This window comes from Poecilia reticulata, chromosome 15, assembly GCF_904066995.2.
Source record: "Poecilia reticulata chromosome 15, P_reticulata-male-v2, whole genome shotgun sequence".
Taxonomy (NCBI): Eukaryota; Metazoa; Chordata; class Actinopteri; order Cyprinodontiformes; family Poeciliidae; genus Poecilia; species Poecilia reticulata.
In genome coordinates, this window is record NC_088844.1 from 11527721 (window position 1) to 11551115 (window position 23395).

At 40.9% G+C, this 23395-nt stretch overlaps 2 protein-coding genes and 1 long non-coding RNA gene across 4 annotated transcripts in view; 1 reads left to right on the forward strand and 2 right to left on the reverse strand.

Moving 5' to 3' along the window:
- The window catches only part of LOC145555088 (uncharacterized), a 153242-nt gene that overhangs the window by 97704 nt on the left and 32143 nt on the right, over positions 1-23395 (reverse strand). The window lies entirely within an intron of this gene.
- Positions 147-5715, forward strand: uprt (uracil phosphoribosyltransferase (FUR1) homolog (S. cerevisiae)). The gene is made up of 7 exons (XM_008420069.3): positions 147-373; positions 1268-1310; positions 1403-1472; positions 1619-1681; positions 3331-3492; positions 4027-4125; positions 5328-5715. Exons 1-7 carry the CDS (start codon positions 147-149, stop codon positions 5432-5434), a joined length of 771 nt encoding a protein of 256 aa, XP_008418291.1. The 3' UTR covers positions 5435-5715.
- On the reverse strand, positions 5621-11109 carry zdhhc15b (zDHHC palmitoyltransferase 15b). Its single transcript, XM_008420067.3, has 11 exons — positions 10908-11109; positions 10547-10573; positions 10355-10449; positions 10143-10263; positions 9864-9933; positions 8835-8867; positions 8625-8745; positions 8357-8489; positions 8075-8201; positions 7821-7936; positions 5621-7276 (listed from the first exon to the last, which is right to left on the reverse strand). The coding sequence occupies exons 1-11, from the start codon at positions 11029-11031 to the stop codon at positions 7233-7235; spliced, it is 1011 nt and encodes a 336-aa protein (XP_008418289.1). The 5' UTR covers positions 11032-11109; the 3' UTR covers positions 5621-7232.

Consider the following 23395-nt stretch of genomic DNA (forward strand, 5'->3'; position numbering starts at 1 on the left):
GTTGCCGTGTTAGTCGTAGAAGTTTGAGTTGAAGAAGCTAAAGACAAGAGCACGTTTTCCCCCTGTTACCGCGTTGTTAGCGTGGTGCCCTCATTAAGACACGCTAGCTGGCTTTAGCATTGAAGCGTTTTGACCTCGCTGTCAGGATGCCATGCCACAATCAGCAGCTGAACAGTGTCAACAGTGGCCAGGAGCACCCGATGAAGCAGGTTCGGTTTGCGAACAGCAGCAGCAGTGTGCCTGCGGTGCTGAACAGCTCTGAACCGACTGATGTCCCCATGCAGCCGGTCAGCCAGGACAGCCTGGGTCCTCAGCTGAAGCTGCTCCCTCTGAACGACCAGATCCGAGAGTTACAGACAATAATCAGAGACAAGTGAGTCCCCGTTCTTATATCTGCGACACAGCCCCTTATCCGGTTTGGTAACATGGCCTCTCCAGAGGGAAGCTGATGCCCAAAATAAATGGACTGTTCATAAAACTATTCATATAGTGAATAGTATAAGTATAAACACGTTTAAAGTGCAATTGTGTTTTATAAATGATTTCGATACTTTCCCCAAATTTCATGTGACATCCTGAGACATGTTCTCAGGTGTATTATCCAAAAGGCAAAAAGAACTCATATTTACAGTGTTTTAATTCAGTGTCAGCATCCAACATCTTCACTTAGAGATATTTTGTTTCTCTGCATGCAGATCTTGGATTGTTAGTGTGGAAGATTTACACATGTGACCCTTTCACATCCAAAGCGTGATGCTGCCACTTCCATATTTTACTTTAGATATGGTTTTGCTTTCATGCTGCTGGAATCGGTGCCAAAATCTTTGCTGGGCCTTTGTTGTTTGTTTTGAAATAAAATATTTCTGTCTTTCAGACATATGGAGAATACAGTAAAATCTTGGTAAATGATGTATTCACACCGCTGGCAGAATGACATAATATAAAACAAAAGACCTATAAGATATAGTCTGTGGTTTTGATACTATCAAAACCACACATACTATGATACTATTGATACTATCAGAACCACTTCTCTATTTTTTTGAAGCAAAAAAATAGAGAAGCAACACCAGCAAATTGTAAAGTTTGATATTTTTGAATCAATCAAAAGTATTTGAGTGTGCGTGTGCGTGTGTGTGTGTGTGTGTGTGTTGCACGTCTTTGCATTTTAAGTTGATCTAACCTCTGCTGAAAAATTGTTAACCTTACTTTGTCCAAGCTGAAAAAGCAGAGGCTGATCTAATCAAGTGCCTATTTATACTTTCAGAACGACCAGCAGAGGAGATTTTGTTTTCTGTGCGGACCGACTGGTGAGATCACATGCTGTACAGCAACGCGGCAAAGCCATTTGTTTTCAGCTTTCTGATATGGGTTTTGCTCCTTCTCCCTCCCCCAACAACAGATCAGACTCGTAGTTGAAGAAGGCTTGAACCAGCTTCCCTTCTCAGAGTGCACCGTCACCACGCCCACAGGTCAGACCGTCTCAGGTTTAACGCTCCAGATTTGAAAACACTGAACTGGTTTTTCTACTCGGCTCCATTTTTTTATTTATCTTTTTTTGCAGCGTTAGTCAGTACAGCTCCATTTTATGTCTGTGTTTCATTTTCCACCCCTTTAGGGTACAAGTATGAGGGAGTCAAGTTTGAAAGAGGCAACTGTGGAGTCAGCATCATGAGGAGCGGTAAGTGAGACCCAGTGCAGCATTTTTAAGGCTTTCCAATGTGAGGACACTTTACTCTGCGAATCTCTACTTTTATATTTCCGCTTGTGCTGTACGTTCCCCTGCTGCTCGTTCTCACAAGCTTAAAATGTCTGCTCGGTTGGCCGTTTTTCACCACTCTATGACGATGAGTTACAATAAGAGTGATCGATTCAAGGTCACTTGGAACGATTTTATATTTAGTCGGTTTTTGCCAAGCATGAGCTTTAAGCTCATTTCAGCTGTAACTTGATGTCAAGGTCGAGAACATTGTCGCCCGATCGGCGCACAGTAAATTGCTTTCTAAAAGCTGTACATGTCAATGTGTGATGCAAGTCTAAGCACAAAGTCATGTTGATCTCACCCGTGTCGACACATCTTTAATTATATATTGCAATCGGAGAAATACATTCTATGTTTTGCTTGCAGGCAGTAGAACATTTTATTGTTTTTTTGAATGGTATCTCTGCAGGCTTGCTGCAGGTCTTTTTCTTGGCGTTGCTTCTTAGCTCGAGTATCAGCCGAGTCACACCAGAAGATTTGCAGAGTTGCTTCTTTTGTAGTTGGCAAACAGCTCATAAACTTGAGGGATGAGACAATATTTTCTACAGTCCTGATACAGATTGTAATTTGCATCTATAGGCGCTGTACATCTAGCAGTCTGCCACAAAGATGCGTATAAAAGGTCATTCCTAAAGAGCCGTAAGCTGAAATATTTGCCTTACGGAGGGAATCAACTAAACGATGTCTCTCTCTCTCTCGTGTCTCGTTGCATTGAATTTATCTCTTAAACTTGTGACTTTCAGATACTGAAGGTCGTATCTAGATTCCTCAGCCCTCATGCGTCTTCTTTTGCTCGTCACCTTCCTCCTACCTTTAAGCACGCACGGCACAATGTGCTGTCACTGTCAACACAAGATATGACAGAGTGAAAAAGCAGACAATATGTATAAAGAAAACCTGTGGAGGACCTTCAGAAAGCTGGTGAACTGTTGACAGAGAACAATTTAAAAGGCTAGACTAAAGTCTGTGTTTTTTTTGTTTTTTTTTAAAGTAAGTAATGAAGGACCTTGGAAAAAGTTTTTATTTCGTACGTTATATCTGTAACGGCATGTAGTTAAATCTACAGCGATAGACCGACTGTAAATTGATATCGTACTGCTTTATTGTCGGAGCATACCTGAATTTTTTCTTGCAAAACAACAGATTTGTTTACAAACATACAGGAAGACACGTGAACAGACAGAATCCACATGTAAGCTGATCGCAACAACCAATTAATCAGTCGCATAAAGCATTAAAATAAACAGTTTTCATTCTGATCATTAATATATTTTGAAGGGTAATTTTGTTAAGTAATTTTGTTTTAGTATTCAGTAATTAGAGACTTTAATTTTGGATTATTTTTTCCCAGATTTAGATAAGTATGGAAAAAGACAACTGAGCTCAGAAACATTATTTGTCCTAATGTCAGAATATCCCATCCAATCACTGATTAGTTCATCCATCCATTTGGCCGTATTTCAGCCATCCATCCCAAATTGATTGCTTAGAAATGTCACTTTGGAGTTTTGTGATGGCAAAGCTTGTGAACAGAACCCTGTCATCAGAACCACGTTTGGTTTCCACAGGTGAAGCCATGGAGCAGGGCCTCCGCGACTGCTGCCGCTCAATCCGGATTGGAAAGATCCTCATCCAGAGCGACGAGGAGACCCAGAAAGCGAAGGTCTACTACGCAAAGTTTCCCCCGGATGTGTACAGAAGAAAAGTGCTGCTCATGTACCCCATCCTCAGTGAGTCGCTGCAGGCTCAGCCCGGCTCCGGTTAACCACCTTTGGTCGTACAGAAATGTCAAAACGTGCCTAATTTTATGCAAAAGAAGAAAAAACATTTCTATACTCATTCATTGTAAGTAGTCTTCTCCCTTGAGTTGACCTTCACCGCCACCACCAACTCTGCATTGCCACATCATACAGAACCATTCACACTGCTCTGATAATTACAGCTCTCATGGGGGAAATTATACACTGCCTCAGAGTTAGCCACCAGGCTGCAGAATAACATAATGAGGACCAATGAAAATAGGATCCTAATAGTTCTGGTTTCCTGTTGTCACAACGGGCATGTTTCTGCTGTTACGTAAAAATGTAACGGTGGCAAAGCTTGATTTAAAGATAGATTTTTGAGGGGGGCGGGGTTTGTATCACAACAATGGATAAAGTTTAACTAATGCATACAAGAATGCAATTTTTTCCATCAGATGAAGTGTCCTGTGTAACCAGGCAGGTGAAAAAGCACGTCTAATATCGTATCTGCTGCGTCTGCAGGCACAGGGAACACGGTGATCGAGGCCGTCAGGGTGCTGATAGAACACGGTGTCCAACCCAGGCACATTATTCTCCTCAGCCTCTTCTCCACACCTCACGGTAAACCAGCACACAGCTCACAGCCCCGCTTTTCCGCTTTCTCATCTCTTCATATGCATGTGCAGGATTGTTCACTGGTGCTTCAATGGCTTTTGACGATGTAAGTTTGGAGGTTCTTGGTAATTTCTGTAGTTTCTATAACTGCCGTCCAGGTTACTGTGACATTTAATGTGGATGTAAAAAAAAAAAAGGATTTCAAGGGAATTTGACTTTGTGACCTTTCTTCCTGTGGATCCGTTAGGTTAAAACTTAAACTTTGGACATCAGACATATTTAAAGCTGAAGGGCACGATGCTATAAATGCACTCTAGGATACTTTTTTTTTTATTTCCTTTTTAAGAATTGTTCTTAGCACCGTGTAGAAAGTGTGAGGTTGAAAGATGAGACAATGTGAGGAAAAGAATAGAGAATTGAAATGTAGCCGATCCAACCTGCTGGGAACTAAACCAAGAACCGCATTCCTCAATTCCTTCCCAGTTTTTCCTCTCGAGTTTGTTGCGTCTGAAAGCTGTTTTTGTAAACCTTTGACCTGCTGTTACTGATTTTAGGTCATGTTAATTATAAGTTAGAAAATTTAAAATACAAGAGTATTCAAAATCGTTTTTGTTGCCATGATCTGCTATCAGACAGAAGCGATGTAATAATTTCAGTAAAGCGAATGGTAAGTGGAGTAAATTTATGTGCCGCTTTTCCAATCTTACAAACGATCCGCTCAAATCGCTTGTCACTAAAGCAGCAGCAGCAGGAATTGAACCCACAACTTCCATATTGTGTGACTGCTACTCTCCACTGAACCACAATTTGCTCCAGCAATACGCCATCTCAGTTTTAGCATCTTATTAGCAATCAGCATCGACAGAAATCAGCAGGCTTCACGTTTATTTCCTAGAGCAATTCTCAACACGTTTTGACGTTTCTGCTCCAGAACATGCCATCATATCGGAGCCAGTTTATCACCCATTTATTCAAATCTAGAATTTTCTTTTTATTGCAGTAAAATCCTTACATAAGACATTTCTCTCTCGAGTTGCAGTTTAGGAAGAAAAGTTTATAAGTTTCTGAAATTTAAGGCCTTCGAGATAAATTTTCTGTTGCATTTTGTGCTTTTAATATCCCACGTTTCTATAGCTGCGTTCGTTTACGTGTCACTGCATTAGGACATTGCGTTGTCCATTTTAAAATGTAATCCATGTTTCCTTTAGGAGCCAAGTCCATAATCCAGGAGTTTCCAGACATCACCATCCTGACCACAGAGGTTCACCCGGTGGCGCCAACACATTTTGGACAGAGATACTTTGGCACCGACTAAAACAGGACAAAATGTTTTTGGTATTTTGTCTGCAGACTTTGTTTCTGTATCTCATGGTGTCCTTGTGTCATTATTAACTATTAACTCAAGTTGTTGAACTGACACCTAACGATTGACCCGATTACTTGTATTTATTGTTCTTTTTTTGCTTTCTATGCTCAGACTGTAGAAAGAAAACCACAGAAATTAAAACATGGATCATTTTATTTTGTGTTTTATGAACAGATGAATCAATAAAGAATGTATATTTGTTTACAGACAGAACAATACATGAAAGTGGATTGAGGCGTTTGTTTTTTTTGTACGTCAGTAATGGTTTAAAATAAAATGTGGAAGCACCATTCACCATACTCGAAACAGTTGAAGAGAAAGGAACCACATTTAAATTTGTCTCTGCTGAAAATAATCTCATGGATTTTTATACATCATGGTTTAAGAAAAGCACACCACTTTAAAGTTTGTTACAAAAGGATCAAAATGTACAGACACTGCCTGCAGCAGGTATAAATCAGTGAACCAACATACAGGAAAAAAAGGAATGTAACAATAAATAGACAAGACTGATACATTTAACATCAATATTTCATTAGGCTTTATACACACTTTGAACATGGTTTTAAAAAAAAAATCAATAGGTATCACTGGAGCAGCATCGGATATGGGTTTAGACAGCTGGGAAGCATTTTAAAGTGTCCAGCTGGAACAGCATCAAAGCTTAATAAAGGCCAAAACACTTATTTTTAGGCTTATAAGTAAATTTAAGTACAGAAATTAAGAGTTATACAGGAGTTCCAGCAATATTTTTCTAAATTATTAAAATTTTACAAACATTAAAATGATATAGAATCTCACCCTCCATCAGTAAGCTGATGAGAACAGGTTTAATAAATATGTACAATAATGAATAAGGATAGCTGGTATGATGGAGGATAAGCGCACTCCAGAGTTCAGCAAACAGCATCCAAATCATGATACATAAGATATTCACGATATTACTTCCTTCAAAAAGAAGAAACAATATGTTCAGCTTGCAACAAAGCTGTGCTGTAAAAAGCTTAATCAGTGCTTGCTTAGTTTTTTTCTGTTTGGTGTGTGATATGTCCAATCAGATAACATTGTTGACTTCACTGCTTGGAAAACCGCTTCTTTTTTTTTTCAAAAAAACTCCACAGTTTGCCTGGAAAGGAGATTGCGATGGATACATTCTCAGGAGAAATTTCTCCAAAGCACACAGGAATACTTGCGTAAGGCGCAGGTCAAGTCAGATCTTCTAATATGCTTATAACCTTTTGTTAGAGTAAAATTAAAACCCATGTTACACTGGTGGGAAAACGTCAAACTGATTGGACAGCTGGGTCCCTACGTTAGACCTCCATAGGCCTCGGGGTGGGTTTTAATACACCCCCTCCGTCCCCCCGCCGCCTTCCGCCGAGAAGGATTGTTAAGGTGCAACACTGTAAACGCAGCCCAGCTGTGAAACAGAGGCAATGTAAAATAGCACTGTACCACACAGCATCACCAACAAACCAATAATAAATAACATCCTTTTTACTGAGGTAATAGGTTTTCTTCCTAAATAAACCATCATTTGCACTTCAGCTTGCCGTCCATCTAAGTTATCTTTCCTCATCGTGTAAAACTTAATTGAAAATTGGCAAAAAACAAAAAGAAGATCATAATGCAGACCGTCTCCCACTCGCCATCTCCAGCCTTCCCCCCCCCCCCAACTTCCACATTATTTGGAATGCAAACACATCAAAACAAAGTGTTTGATAAAAGTCAGTATTATCTGTGCAGGTTAGTCGTCCATCTCGATAGTAACAGAGGGGTCTGCGTCCTCAACTGGAACAAGAAAAAAAAACTTATTTTAGTGGGCAAATCAGGAACTTTTTTCAAAAGTTATGTTCTAACTGGTGGATTTCAAAATAAGGGAGGATTGTTGCATTGTATGTCCACTAGGTGGTAGCAGAATATTCAAACGGCTGTGCGCGTCACTGATGCGCCCAGATTCTGCTTTCATAGTTCATATCTACAATATAGAGTTATGAAAAAATAAGAAAACAGCAAAAACTAAGGGAAATAATCACATTTGTTCTTCCACTGAAAACTATTATTTCTTAACAAGGTTTCCCCACCGCTACAGAATAAATGTTCCTAATTTTTCAGTGAGATTTTGCTACGGCAAAAAAAAAAAAAAATCTATTTAAGACTTTACATTGTTCTCCCCGGGTTAAAGTTTAGAGAGCGCTGCACAGTGTACTGTATCAATATCCAGCTCCTATAGCTAATCAATGGAGCTATTGAAAATGATTGTGTAGGGAGAAAAAAAACTTAAAGTAAAAGATTCTGGAGCATATCTGAGTAATAAACAGAAAAGAGAACTTACCCAAACTTCCTTCTGAACCATCGTCTGACTCATCCCACATGTCCTCGTTAGCTAGCAAGGGGTTATGGGATTCAGAGCTCTGACTCCTTAAAGGGAAGTAGTGACCATTCCCTTGGCTGCCATTACAATATATGAAGAAGGAAATTATTCAGTGTTAGTTTTAGTGCATTTCTTTTTTGTGTCTGGTTTTATGACATACAAAACTACTTAATCATATTTGTGATCATGAATTTACGTTCTCCTTTTGTAATTACCTTGTGAAAACGGGGATGAACCACAGTTTGCGGTCTTCTCCAAACACTTGCAGCAGGTTTTTGTGTAGGCCAAGGCTGAACCCGTTTCTGTCAGGCCCACTGACAAATACTGGAGCTGAGAAGGCCTCTACGAAAGGGAAAGGGAACTGTAAATTAGAATGCGTTTTCATGACACAATTTTTCTGATTTCCTTGGATTAAAAAGAAAATATATAGATATATACACACATCGCATGAATGGTTGGATATTCCCTAAAAAAAAAAAAAGCGTGTCACCTCTCACCTAAAGTGGATCTGTTCTTGGCCACTAACCAACAGTGGTAACTGAAGAGAAACATGAGACTAACAAAGAACATGAGTGCAACAAACATGAGGAAGAGGATATGGAACTTTGCAGGTCCATTTGGCAGGTCCCCCTAAGGACAGAAAGAAACAGGAGACATTGGTTCATGGTGAAACCAGTGGCAAAAAGGACAAATAACCTAAGCAAACTTTACAGTAAGATTACACATCAATTTCTTTTTTTTTAATTTAACAACAATGACACTAACCACCCAGAATTTGAGAAAATACTGAAGGACTGTTGCTGTGATGAACACACAGTACAGCATGGAGTAGGCGAGGAAAAGTAGGAAAAACTTGTAGTTGGAAAAACCGACACAGTTGTTTACCCTGGGAGAAAAACAAGATTTGGTAATCAGGGAAAAAAAAATAAAAAATCAATGCAATCTATCTACAAAGTACTATAAGTTCCAACTTACCAGGGACAGTGATGGTCCATCTTTAAGACACAACTAAAAAAAAAAAGTAAAAATATACTTTTTATGCATCACTTCCAACAGTGATTGATCTTAAAACAGTATATTAAGATGAATGTTCTTGAATTATTGTGCCCAAAATGAAGTTTCAAGCATAAATGTTCTTCATGATAAATTTTTCATCCAAGTCTCATCATATTAAATATAAAAAAATATCAACTATCTGAATAATAACATGTTTTTTTTACAAGCATTTCTGGCATTCACAGTGTTTGGCAAAATTGTCCACTTTCATGTCCTGTCACATTACAGCCACAAACTTCAAGTTGCAACACAGCTGGAGAGCTTTTGGTGTGTGTGTGTGTGTGTGTGTGTGTGTGTGTGTGTGTGTGTGTGTGTGTGTGTGTGTGTGTGTGTGTGTGTGTGTGTGTGTGTGTGTGTCAGATGTGATTGAAAGAATCTGTAAACATCAATTTCCAAGTCCTGTCACAAATTCTCAAGTTTGATCTAGGTCTAGACTTTGACTGGACCATTCCAACACACAAATATCCATCGCAGTTCTGACCGCATGTTTAGAGTCATTCTCCCATACAGAGATTTACCAACTACATCACTTTTGAACTTGCTGAATGGGTTTTCTTTAGAAATAACAGAGTAAAATGGGCTGAAAACGAACACTGTATTTTAAAAAATGTTTACATGTAAACAATCTTGAACATTCTGTATGACTTCCTTCCAGTTTGCATCTACTACTGTGCTGACCTAGGTCACAAAATCCCAACGAAATAAGTTGAAGTTTGTGGTTGCAGTGTGACACAAAGGGGGGGGGGGGGGGAGGGGAGTTCAAGAGGTGGGAATGCTGTCTGTCTTCTTCTGCCAAAGCAATGCACTGATTGATCCTCAGGATTCTGTTTCAAATGAACAGAGCAGCATTCTCCTAATTATCACAACACCTACTGGCCACAATACATCTCCTTGCCTGAGAGTAATCTCTCTCTAGATGAAGGTATTGGGGAGGAAAGAGAAGCTTACGTTTCACAAACGGAGCAGTGGTGACAGCGGTCAGGCTTCAGTACCTGGCAGCGGTCACAGAACCTGATAGCTGGAGACAAGAAGATGGACGAGTTGAAGGGACGACATTTGAGCTGAGCATCCCCCCCTTTCACACGCTTCCTGCAGCCTAGATTGAACTCGTAATCAGCACCAATGAAAGAGATGCATCTGCTGATTACTACTCAAGAGAGCCTACAGATGATAGTCCTAACCTACTTGTTTTTTTTTAAATCAAACACAGAAACTGAGACGGCGCACCTCCGGATTGGGCTCGGGTGAAAATGGGTAGTTTCTTTGCGATCTCGACAAGGATTTGCTTCTGAGCGTCCGGTCTCTCCTCCATCTCGTATCGTTGCTTGTCTGAGTACGACAGCTGGAACTGGATCATGGCATGAAAGCAGATTAATCATATTTCTCAAACCACATGCATATATGGTACATTTATACGGACAATCTAGTGTCCAGTCTACCTTTTTACATGGTGTAGCAGGAGGGGTGAATATGGACTTCCAGTATGTCCAGGAGAACATCCCAAAGCAGACATGAAATACCAGCAGATACACCGCTGTACATGAAAAAAAAAAAAAAGCAAAACACAGAAATCAACAAGAGCCGAAACCTGAAAATCTAAGATAGTTCAAACTTAAAGCGAGAGCGCTCACCTTTCTCCAGTGTGTTACTGATTGTAACTGTTATAAGAAGAAAATTGAACATATTTAGTGATTCACTGAAAGTGGTGCCAATTGTTCAGAAGATACACATTATCTGAAAGCTAACACAACTAGCCAGGGAATAGTTAGCTAAGAGAGACAATAACAGTAGTTTCTGTGTGAAAACTAGTTATCGCTAGCCTGCCAGAGGTGGCATTACACAAACTAAATCGAATGACGGCAAACATTAAAAGCCACTTCCGCGTTGCCCCGTCTACCAGTAACCTTATTATTGTTTAAGTGCTCAGCGGTAATCTGCGCTGCTTGTGGAGGAAAGAGGTCAAAAAACAGACACGCAGTCCGTCACACTTACAAAGACACAGCTCAAACACGTAAGCATAATAAGACCAGAGCACAACGGCGGTGATAATGAGGACAGGGATCCAGGAGAAAACCCTCTGACAGCATCTCAAACCCCTGGAGAGAGCCATTTCCATCTGAGCTCCGCTCCTCCTCTGAGCTCCGCCAGCCGCCCTGGCGCTTTATCCATCAGCGACATCTGCGAGCGATTCACTGCCCTGAACTCATCAGAGCTACTGAGCACGTGAGGAGGAAAACCCTATTTTATTGATTAGCACAATAATGCATATGAAAAGTAAAAACTCAGTTACTTTTACAATTAGAAAATTAAGTAAGATCAATATATATATATATATATATATATATATATATATATATATATATATATATATATATATATATATATATATATATATATATATATATATATATATTATATTTTTTTTTTTTTTTTTTTTTTTTTTTTTTTTTTTTATCAGTCCTGAAATGCTGACCTACTGAAAACCATGTCAACGTATTGAATTGTTTATTAACTGAATACTTGTTATGGGCTCTTTTTGCATGAATTACTCCATCGACCTGGTCTGACCCGGAGGCGATCAGAAACTTTTTAATGACCCTGATGAAGAAAAGTGTTTCCTAGTATGTAAGGAAAGGTGTCCACCTCACCAGATCTTTGACCTTCTCCGTGCACCTTAGGAGACGGCGAAGTTGTGCCAAAAATCTTTGGATCTCCAGATCCTGCAGCTGTATTTGTTCCTTTGTATAGAATAAAAATAAGAATCTGGTGTAATTTGCAGGGCCGTCCAGAGGGTGGCACTGTGAGACCTTTATTTTGAAAACGACCAACTCCGAGCATCTTTCAGCACATCTCTCTCTGCGGGTCTTTAAATCTGTAGGCTGAGCGTACGGGACATCTTGCTTTGCAAGTTTTGGTATCAGCATCAAAGGAGACTGAAGCTGAGTAATAGTGTTTGTGAGGATCAAAGTATCCAGTTATAGACTTGTTTGAACGTAGATTAGTGGGGGGTTTTTTCTGGCTTCTAGTTGAGATTGTGGTAAACAAAAAGGAAACACTGCAGAAGATAATAAAAAAAAATATGATTATCTCACCATATATGGTTATGAGTGTGGATTTGTCATCTTCCATATTCCCCCAGCCTCCTCAGATAAATATCTAATGCTATAGATTTATGGGCCTGTCGTCATCCTCTGACGTAACCCTTCGACACCGTGCGTAAAAACCTGTAATTGTCTCCCTATTACTGATTGCACTGAAACCTTTCATCGCGTCATGGACCTCCGTGTTACCGAACAGTGGAGAGCCCCTTTCTTCCCCTTACACTACCACCTGCCCGCCCTCCCCATCTTCACATAACGCAGACTCCCTCTCTGGAGCGCCCTCTTGGAGCAGGGTGTGAGGAGGTGAGTTGCACCCAGTTCAATTCAAACCTCTTTCTCTCTTCCCTCACACATGTGGCTCCGCTCTCGGCTTCCAGGCCCCGGGTCCCTCTCTCTCCCCGATATCTTCTCCCACTTCAGCACATTGTGTTTCACATGGCTCTCTCCATCCTGTTCCTGTGGCACCGCCCCTCCTTTTTCCTCTCTCTTCAGGCATCAGTGTCGGCAAGCGAGGCGATGACAGCTCCTCTCTCGTTCAACCGCTCACTGGAGGCAGGGAGCGGCAATCCATCCATCAACACGGCAGCAAACCCCTCCGCTACAAAGTCATTGTGACTAGCAAAATAGTAACGGCCTTTTAATCAAAACATTTACCCGTGTGTGCAGAAGTAAAACACAAACAGCCCGGTATCAGCAGGTTGAGGCAGACTCCTCGGGCTCGGAAGGTGTGTGCGAGGGGAGCAGACCGTGCTGGAAGTGCATTCCTTGCCGCCTTGGTGGCAGTCAACACAAACAGGCAGCCGGAGCTGGAGAGGAGCCCGTTTGGGGGGAAGTCGAGCGTGGCGGCTGGAGAGTGCGAAGGGATCAGGGTGCACAATGAGCCGCACAGCCCACGCAGGATGGGATGGAAAGAGGCGCACAATGGCCGGTGCAGTCCAGTGTTTTTATTGCTTCTTGTTAAACCTTGAAGATGAAGTGGCACTTCGAGTGTGCGCTTCGTTTGACCCCCGGGGACCCTCGTGTCAGGCAGCTGGTGCTGTGCAGGCACGAGTGATGCCGGGGACGATGACATGATTCATTTGGGAGCTTGTGTTTCCGCGTGTGTTGTCAGGGAAGGAAGATCAACAGTGGAATTGTTTGTTTTGCCTGCCTCAGTGAGTTGATGCAGTAAGTTTGATAGGATTTCCATTTCATTCCCTGCATGCTTGTGCGTCTGGACGGGGAATTCACCCCGCGTGCATCCGTTTGAAGTTAATCTAGAGCACATATTGGAAAGTCTGTACTCATCGTGGCATATTGTCACTGGCAGGGCTGGCCCAAGAAAAAAAAACAAACAGAAAAAAAAAAACCAGGACTTGATAAGAGGCCCCACTAATAGGTCTTTTAATGCTCGATCATCAAATCTTATCAAGCGAATGTTAAGACGAGCTGAGCAAATGCAAAGAAGTGATTCTGAATGATGGGTTTGTTTATTAAAGGGGACATTATTACTGTTGAAACAGGCTTGGAGCATTTGAGGCAAAATTAAGTCAAGTTTATCTTTTGTAGCACATTTCAGCAACAAGGCAATTCAAAGCGCTCTCTAGGATAAAAACACAGGTCCGAAATCATAACTTCCCTTTCAGGCAATCAAGTTTTTGTTTAAGAAACACAAGAGACAATTATTTTAAATTTGCAGTTACTTCTTTTTTTTTTTTTACTGCAAATCACAAGTTAAGAATGTCATTTTTTATTATTTCAAATGTTTTTTGTGGTTGCTTTATAATGACACTTGAAATTCTTAAAGATCCTCACACCTCTACTGAAAGTCGAGGTTTTGTGAAGTAAAAAATCTGAGACCACTGTAAATAATTTCTGAATCTTTTGCCACCTTTTTTGACCTGTAGCCACTATAGTGCAGCAACAACAACAAAAAACAACCAGATATCTGATGTGCACTACTGTTTTTAAACCAAACATCAGAAATACAACCAAAACCGTTGAGCCTTGATTTCATCAATCCGTAGTGCTTTTGACAACATGCATTTGGTTTTGCTCAAATCAAGTTGAGTAATAAGTTGAGCATGGCTTCTGTCTTTCGCCCCTGCGCCATTGCCCAGATTTAAAATGACTATAAGCGATTGTTGTCATTTGCATCACATAGCCAGTATTTGCCTGAAATTCCTGCTGCTCCTATATGTCTCCTGGCATCACACTATACCACTTCTTTCATCAGTTCAGGAAGGACATTAAGTCGTGCCATATTTTGACCTCTTGAATGCTATGGATATTCTTTATTTTCCTTCTCCTGACTGATTTAAAACAGATCTGTAGACCATCACTTTTTTTCAGATGTGACAAAAAAAATGTCAGGAAAATTTTTGTAGAGCTTCTTAACTGGATTTAATTAGAGGCATGAATTTTGAACGGCGGCAATTGGACTCGTTTTTAGGGCTAATTGTGAACACAGCTACATCCTCGGCAGAAAGTTTGCACTTTTGTTAGAATCAAAAGTAGAACCTCTATCAATGAACATGAAGCACAAGTCCTTGAAATAAAACAAATAAATCAAAATCGGTTAAAAACAGAAACAGCAGCTCAGACCGCAACGTAAAACAACAAATTGGGGGCCATCAATTTGAACACAACATGGCCACTAAACTCTAAAGATTATTCTTGCAAATTTCTCATCAAGTTTTAATATCAAATAAATGTAACTTTTACGTAAATAAGAAAACAGTACGTAAAAGTGGATTGCTTTTAGATACCTGCAGAAAAATATAAAGTTTTGACTGTTTCGCTGTGTGAGAAATGGGGGAGTCCTGGAGGCCTTCTGCTGACTTACAAGTTTTGTTTTTCTATATGCCTCGGTTTAGATCAAAGAGCTGCTGTTTTTAGTAGCACACATTCAGACGAAAACGTGTGCGCGCAAAAATCAGACACAAGCAATAAGGTGTAATTAGAAAAGCAGAGCAGGACGAGAAAACACAGCTACGAATTCACAGATTACAGTCACACACATCATGTGCAATTAACCTGAACACAGCACAGAAAAAGATTTACTTCAGCTCTAAATTTACCTCAATAACACCAGTGCATTTCTGGGGAAAACGGCTAGTTTCGCCGCATTATGCATGCATGGATATGTCAGGGAGAATAATATGCACCGCTTCTGGACTTTACGTCACGCGGCCACATGTTCCGACTCCGACGGCGGCTGCGGAGCCTCAGGGGTCCGATGGACACGGTGGGCTCGGGGCGTCTGGAAAACCGCGGAGCTGCCGTGACATCAGCAAACGGCCCTCGGCGGAGCGGGGAGAAGCCCGTCGTTAACAGGGTTAATTTCTGCAGAGCCTCTGCTCATATTCACACTCAGCAGCAGAACAAACAATGACAGGGCAGGGAGGAATTGCAGACACCTCACCCAGCATGTGTGAAAATAAATCTGCTCAAGGGTGGAGACGTGTTTGTGTCTTCGACAATCATGGAAACTTCAATGGCCACGCCACATAGGAGGACTATATGCGTTTTAATAAAGGAATTTCATTACACTGCAGGCACGTCAGGCACTCGTGGGCAGTTTGGGCCCCTCTGTGGAGCTCTTTTAACGGCTTTGATGGAGACGGGATTTGAAGTGAAAACTCATTTCACCGCTATCGTCGTTTGTCCTCCCTGTGCTCGTCAACAGACAGCTGAGCTGTACTATTGCCTCGTGATATAGCAACACAACGCATTTAGCCGATAATATTCAGAGTAAGAACTTTGAAGGAGAGTCTTAGGCACTTTGCTGCATTCAAGGACCTTCTTGAAAGCCGGAAAACTGCCGCTGCCTGTCTAAACTCAACTACCTCATCGGTGCTGGAAACAACTTATGGAAAAAGTGGATTAGCGATAACCCTTTTCTCCACAAACACAAGGAGAACAAAAGGCGGCACAATTATTCAGGCCTACTTTCATCACCTTCGGCTTTCCATGAGTACAATCCGCGGGAGCAACATGCTATTTGGCGGGGTAAATAGGAAGTGGTTGTTAAGTGGCACCAGTGAGATACAAACAGAGCAGCGCTGAACACAGATGGCGGCTGGAAAATCTATCATCCCTTAGGTTTAGATGCTGTTTGCTTTGGTATTGTACATCTGCCTTGAGTCACCGTCAAGGACACACTGTGTCTCTTTGGCAGAAGATTCTTTCCATTGAATGTAAAGGTAATAAACAGCCATGTTTATCCACAAAAAAAAAAAAAGTCGTAGCTTTTTCTAGAATTTGTCTACGAGATTGGTTTTCCATTCAGGCTTTTTTTCCTGCTCGCATCAGGAGCCCATCCCAGCTGCACTCAGGAGAGAGGTAAGGTACAGTCTGAAACACATCGGCTGTCAGTCCCAGGCCAACACGGAGACACGAAACCATTCATGCACACACTTCCTCCTTCGGTCAATTAAAGATCACCAATCATGCATGTTTTTGGACTGTGAGAGGTAGCTGGAGAACCTGAAGAAAACAAAAAACAAACAAAAAAAAAACATGCAGGCACAAGTTGAACGTCCAAATAACACACGTTGTAGTCATAACTCTGAGAAATCTTCCGTTCATGTTAATGTAACCCCAGAAGTAGCACATCGAAGAGTTGAAGTGAGTTATCTATGCACAAAAACGAGTGATTACTTTCAGTTTAATACCAACAACATCATCTTTATATGCACGCTTAGGCATATTAATATATGCAAAAGAGATCGGCTAACCTTCCTAAAATATTTTCCATGCTCAGAAAAGAGACAGAATCTTTCCCCCATGCCTATACTCCCGAGGAAAATTGATTACGGAGTGATTTAACAGTGAACAGACGGAGGTAAAAGTGGGAAGGCCTCGGTATGTTCTGCTGATCCTGTGTTGATGAACGGACAATACGTCAAGTTCATCAAGTTCATCAGTTATTGAACCACCAATACCTATCCCTCATTCTAGTGAAAATATATAATTTTCCCTCCATTTAACAGTAATGCACTTCTTCATACTGGTCTATAAAACCCTACTAAGATTGCGATAAAAGTTTGTGTTTTCAGTCTAAAAAAATGTGGAAAAAGTTCAAAAGATATGAAAAATTAGCAAGGCACTCCGAAACAGTAAATATTGAAAGGGTGAGGTAAGGAAAAATAAAAAAATCAAACAATAATCTCGACAATCAACATCACATGCATGTTGCAGACCCCTGCAGCTTCCCAAAGTTGTTCATGCTTTTGCATGAAGACAAGAAGGTTAACTCAGTCAGCAGCTGAATTGTTCCAGATGTCCATGACTCCATTATAGCTTGGTCATGCAACAAACTGAGCTCCGCCAGACCAGTAATGTACCATAAAGAAATCCAAGTGACAACAGCTCATCTGTCTTTCGCTGCAGCAGTGAACAGCTATTTATGAGTAGCTTTTTTTTAAGCCACATTTAAATGAATGTTTTCCAAGATTGCATGCTCATAAAAATCACAATGAGTGCTTTGAGTAAAAAGGATGATATTTAAATGTGTAATTTCACATTTTCAATTGATTTTCTTTTCTTTTTTTCCCCCCTTCCTCACTACAGACGACCTTTTGGAAAGCTTCCCTGCACGGAAAGCGTCTGGAGCTATTGTTGCACATGAGTTTTCAGAGCAGGTACTTGAGGGAATCAGTTTCTGTTCTGCAGCTTAACAGAGCAAGAGAGAGAGAGAGAGAGAAAGGACAAAGATGAATGTGGGAGAAAGGGGGGAAAAATGACTGAAGAGTAATGAGGGTGAGGTGTAGACAGGAGGGTAAACAAAGCACAGGTAAAGAAGATTAAGATGCAAGAATGTAGGGCTGCCGCCAAAGAAATACCCAGATAGAAATTGAAAGCATATGGGGCCTGAAAGGCATTTATTGATGTGGCGTTGCAGTCAGAGCTCCCGGCACACAGAGAGAGAGAGAGAGGAGAGAGAGAGAGAGAGAGAGAGAGAGAGAGAGAGAGAAGGCAGCCAAAGGTGGCACAGTTCCTGAGCTGGAAATGATATTAAGTAATCCCCAAACTTTGCATTTAAAGCCTTGTGATGTGGGCACTGCTGTACTTCCTGCCCCAGGGTTACCAAAACAAACTGGGTGACCGTGTTCTGCTGTGTTTTGACGAAGAATGCAACAGATGCAGTCTGGAGCCGCAGGGGGGGCCTGGCTGGAGAATATGTTGTTGACCTCGTGTGCACCCCCTGAGAAACCCGGACCGGTTCGCTGCATCTGATACATGCCTTTGAAGTGCAGAACGACAGACAGACAGACAGACAGACAGACAGACAGGAAAGCGTATACCCAAGACGACGCTTATGCCAGCAGGAACACTTCATTAGCTGACGTTGCTTGCAAAAAATAGAACTGATTCGTTATCCATGTGTCAAACAGGTTGATGCTCATTCCAGAGAAATTTGATGTCATGTCAACCTCCTCGTGTCGGAGGACTTGCGCTACGGAACCAGTTGTGAGGACGGAGACTTGACAGGGCTGTGAAAAAGTTTCTCTCTGACAAATTCTGCAGTTTATTCGCCCCCACCCCCTATTCTTAAATGTTTCAGAGATTTACGAAAGCTTTAACATCAGACAAAGACAATCTGGGTACATACAAGAAGCAGCTTTAAAATGCTGGTTTATCCAAAGCAACCTCTCCCCATGTCAAAGAGAGTTGTGATAATTGTTGATGAGTCTTTTCTATTGACATGAAAGATGTTTGGCAGACCCTTCTTTGCAGAATAATTTTAATTATGCCGTATTAGAGGGGAACACCATCCGAGACATTGGCCACTCGAAAATCTTGATTTTGTTTTTTTTAACCATTCAGAAGAGGAATTACTGGTGTGCTTCAGACCATTGCTGCGTAACATAAGTGTACTTAATGTTGAAGGCCGGGCAAAATTCACCTTCAGACAACAGAATTTATACTTTCATCAATTATAGCAAGACATCGAACTATCAGTAAGATGTTCCGTTTCTGAACATGCTGTACTAAGTGTTAGCTGCTGAATTTGTGGCCACATAAATGTTTTATTTAGTAAAAGTGAAGGAAAAAGTGCTCTTAAATTTGTAAGGATTGATTACCATTGCAATAAATACTGTCTAAAACTAGGGCGGATGAAAAGTGATGAACATATTTATTAGACATGACAGGACTTGGAATTTCCACAAAATGTGCTTCAATTCTCAGAGCGAAGCTCCATAAGACACATGTTTTAACATAAGCCTAAAAGTGTGACAGCAGTTTTTGTTCAGGGCTGCATGCGAGATGGTTTCTGCTGTAATAAAGCAGAGAGATGTAGACTTTGCATATCCTCTTGCTCCGTCAACGTGTTTTAATCCGTCGCCCTGATACAGATTCGGAACCGAAAGCAGAAATGCGCTTTGACTATTTATGGTTGCTTGCGCTGTGATTGACAGCTGACCTTTTCCTGGTGAATGTGCGTCTTACTTCAGGTCAACAGCACCTTTTATCAGTTGGTGATGGAAAGTTGGTTTCACTGAGGATCTTTCCACTGATGCATTTTAATTGGACCCCATCTTTCCACTGGCAGAGCCGTGCAAAGCCTGGCAGCTGACTTTGTTTCCCCTTGCAGTGGTAGAGTCCCGCTACAGTCAGGAGCCACCAGCCAGACAGACAGACCGGCAGCTGTCTAGAGAGATATTCTCATGTGTTGAAACCCATCTCAGTCGGGGCCCACTATTGGATCTCGGCAATGACAGCGAATCCTCGTTCCGTTTATGATGTCTGATGTTCCCATTCCCAGCAGACGAGCTCGCTCCTACCGACTACAGACTGTACCCACCGTAACCTGAACACCAGCTATGGCATGCTATTCCAAACACTATTATAAACTTGACAACATAAGTAATTACTGTCAAAAGAGTGCAAACATAAATTCCTCTTAATGTGTGTATGATTCATTGATGGGAAACAGCAACTGAATGGGCAGAAACATGTTTCTCTTGGATGGTCTTGTAGGTTCAATATTATGAGCAAATGTTGTACATCTGGCTTGGATTGACTTCAGGCCATGAACAATGCCACTGCTGCTGTTCTGATTTAGTTCATGTTCAGTCAGATTTTTGTGCTATATTTGGCAATCGATGCATGCGAAACACAAGTAGTTGTGTTAAAAATAAATCAGCGATAGTTTTTGTTGATTTTTTTTTTTTTTTTTGCTTCCTCGCGGCCATAGATATGAACTGTATACATGACGGTGTTTCCATCTCCATGACAACAAATTCGAGTCGCCCACATGCCATCAGGTGGCTGATAATGGATTTGTACCGTAGTGATGATGTCACTGTCTCCATACAAAACAGAGCCGCAGCATTAAAGAGAGTGTGAAAGAGACTTCTCGTTCGCAAAAGAGCTCTGTGTTGAGTTAGGGGATTAGAGGGCGAATTAAAGTGCCGATGTCACCTCCAAACAGTCCCCCCATCTTTTAAAGTCACATAAAAACTTAAATCTATGCACACAGGCAGCAACGAGAACTTTGTTACATTGTATTTTCCATTTGGGTCCAAAAGCCAAGAAAAATATGGCAGAGCCAGCAGTACTACATCAAAGTCAGGAAATTTCAAAAAGGAAGAGAGGGAAAATGAAAGCCGCTACAAGAGAGGAGGGCACTGTTCATGCTGGTACTGTGAAATTCACTCTTCCAGACTTCTGGGAAGTGAACAGGGATGTTCTCTAAATGTACCAGTGTTGCTCCAGTAATGCACCCCATCACATCAACACTTCTCTCCACAATCTTCTAGCGTACAGCCCAACAAACTCTCCACCTGACTGACGTTGAATGGACAGAATCCATGAATTGGGCATTACAGGTGTAATGATACATCCAGATCACAAGCTGAGACAGCAGATGATACTGAGTTAATGAGTACAGACAAGATTTTTCTTTTGTTTGTTTCACAAGTGAAGTAAGGGTTATACAAATCAGAAAACCAGTAATTAATTTAAGCTTTGAACATCCATCCATCCATCCATCCATCCATCCATCCATCCATCCATCCATCCATCCATCCATCCATCCATCCATCCATCCATCCATCCATCCATCCATCCATCCATCCATCCATCCATCCATCCATCTATTTTCTTAACACCCTTGTCCCTCAGTGGGGTCGGGAGGGTTGCTGCCTATCTCCAGCTAACGTTCCGGGCGAGAGGCGGGGTCACCCTGGATAGGTCGCCAGTCTGTCGCAGTAAGTTTTGAACAGTACTTCGGTTTTTCAGCATGTGTAACTTTAAGACTGATTTCAAGCCAAAAAAAACCCCAAAACATTCAAATTCAAGTTTCTTAAAGCGGTGTATTTTGATAAAAGTGTATAAATATTCAGTTCATGCTTCAATAGGCAAAGCGCTTTTGGATTTTTAGCTAGCAAGGAACAAATACAGTCCAAATGACCAAAAAACAAACAGTAAAACTGATGGGAAGCTGTGAAGTAGATGCTAACTTTAGTTTTTTTTAAGCCATTTGCAGAATTCACACAGTGCTTACAAACTAGATGTATGTTTTTCTTCCTTTGTTGTTTCTTTTTTTCTGCCAGGTGCCCAATTACTGCCAAAGAGACAAATTAAAAATTTAAGATAGCGTTCAATCAGGAACGGCTGACTTTGGCAAAAAAAAAAAAATAAATAAAAAATCACGTTGTTTCAGTATTATGAGATCTTATGTGTCAAGAAATCTCATTAGATTCCTAACAAGAAATCCTGCTGAACTTGAGTAACCTCAAGATCTACCAAACACCTCAAGACTTCAATCTATCAATCAAGTTTATTTATGTAGCACATTTCAGCAACAAGGGAGTTCAAAGTGCTTTACATCATAAAAACACAAAAATACAAAGTCATGGAACACGCAGTCGACTACGATTCATATTATGTGACTCAGAAGAGTGGTAGATTGGCAAAACAAGTTAAACTTCACGTAGAAATAATTCAGAAGAGCAACCAGAAGACCACCCATGCTGAAGGGAAAACAGAGATGATTCAAGAAGGCCAAATGTAGTCATGTGCTTGTTCATGTCTTGATGAGATTTTTCTGCCAGTGCTGGATGTTAGAAGGACCCAAACACAGGCTTAGCAACAGGAGACAGGTTAAAGCTTTATCAACAAAGGAAAGCTGAAGGCCTTGCTCAAATTAGTGAATCCACAAACATATATCCGAAAACAAACAGTGTTAAGTGATGACACACAACGAAGGCAGAGAACAGCTGCCACACACAATGATCTGATAATAAGCAAAGAAAATATGGCGACTAAGTAAGCTCTAGAAGGAAATGACTGCTGGGCGTATAGCTGTGGCAGTCACAAGTTGAGGCCTTACCAAAAACGGGAAGTAAAGGTGATAAATCAGGACTAACTCAAAACAGGAGCACAACTAAACCCCAGATCAACGCAACGGCATCAGCTACAGAAAAAAAAAAGAAAGAAAAAAAAGATGGTGCAGACCATCTGCACAGCCTAGAAGCAAGTCACTGAGGACCTTAGCTCAAATCTTCTAGATTCAGATTTTAATAATACAGATGAATCACATTTTTCTTCACAATGCTGACCATGCTGCAGTGAAACAACCCCAAACCATGACACTCCCACCACCACATTTCAGTCTGAGGAGAGCTCTTTGTATGGCATGAATTTCAAGTCTTCCTAACGTGAAGATGTTTCTCTAATGTAAAATAAAAATAGACAGTTCAAATAATCATAATGAGCGACTCTTTAGTTTGATGATTGGACATATTAATGTCAGCGTTAATTGACAAAGGCGTGAGGGAAACTGACTGATTTTGTGATTTTAATACCCAATAACAACCACTGAACAAAATGAAACACTGTGAGAACTGGCGGAAGAAAACATCTGCTATAGATAGGGAGAGGTTTCTCAGCAAGAATTTATCAGGACAGCTGTCAGAACAAAGACACCTTTCATGTAAGTGGACTAAGGACATCTAGCCCACAATCCTGTCTTACATAGCGTGAAAAAGACACATTAGGATTTTTTTCCCCCCATCACAAACACGGCAACTTTGTAAATTTCTTTCTCAGAAGATCAAACTCTTAAGAAAATTTTCTGTAAATCATGCCTAATGAACATTAACGGCTCTGTTTTTAAGTCACTGGAAATCTCTTTTGTTCGTGCCATGATGCACTTTAACAAATATGTGTTAAGCAGATTAGGGCTTGATAGATCCCTGTTCTTTAAATAAAACTTGTTGTTCACTTGCAACTAATCCATGTACCGCTGATCAAAAACACCTGACTTGGTTTCACCTCCACAAAACAACTAATTTTAGAGTTTTGGGTAACACTTTATGGTGTGCATAAGACTGACATGACACTGTCATAAACATGACATAGCACCTGTCATGAACATAAAGAAGTCTT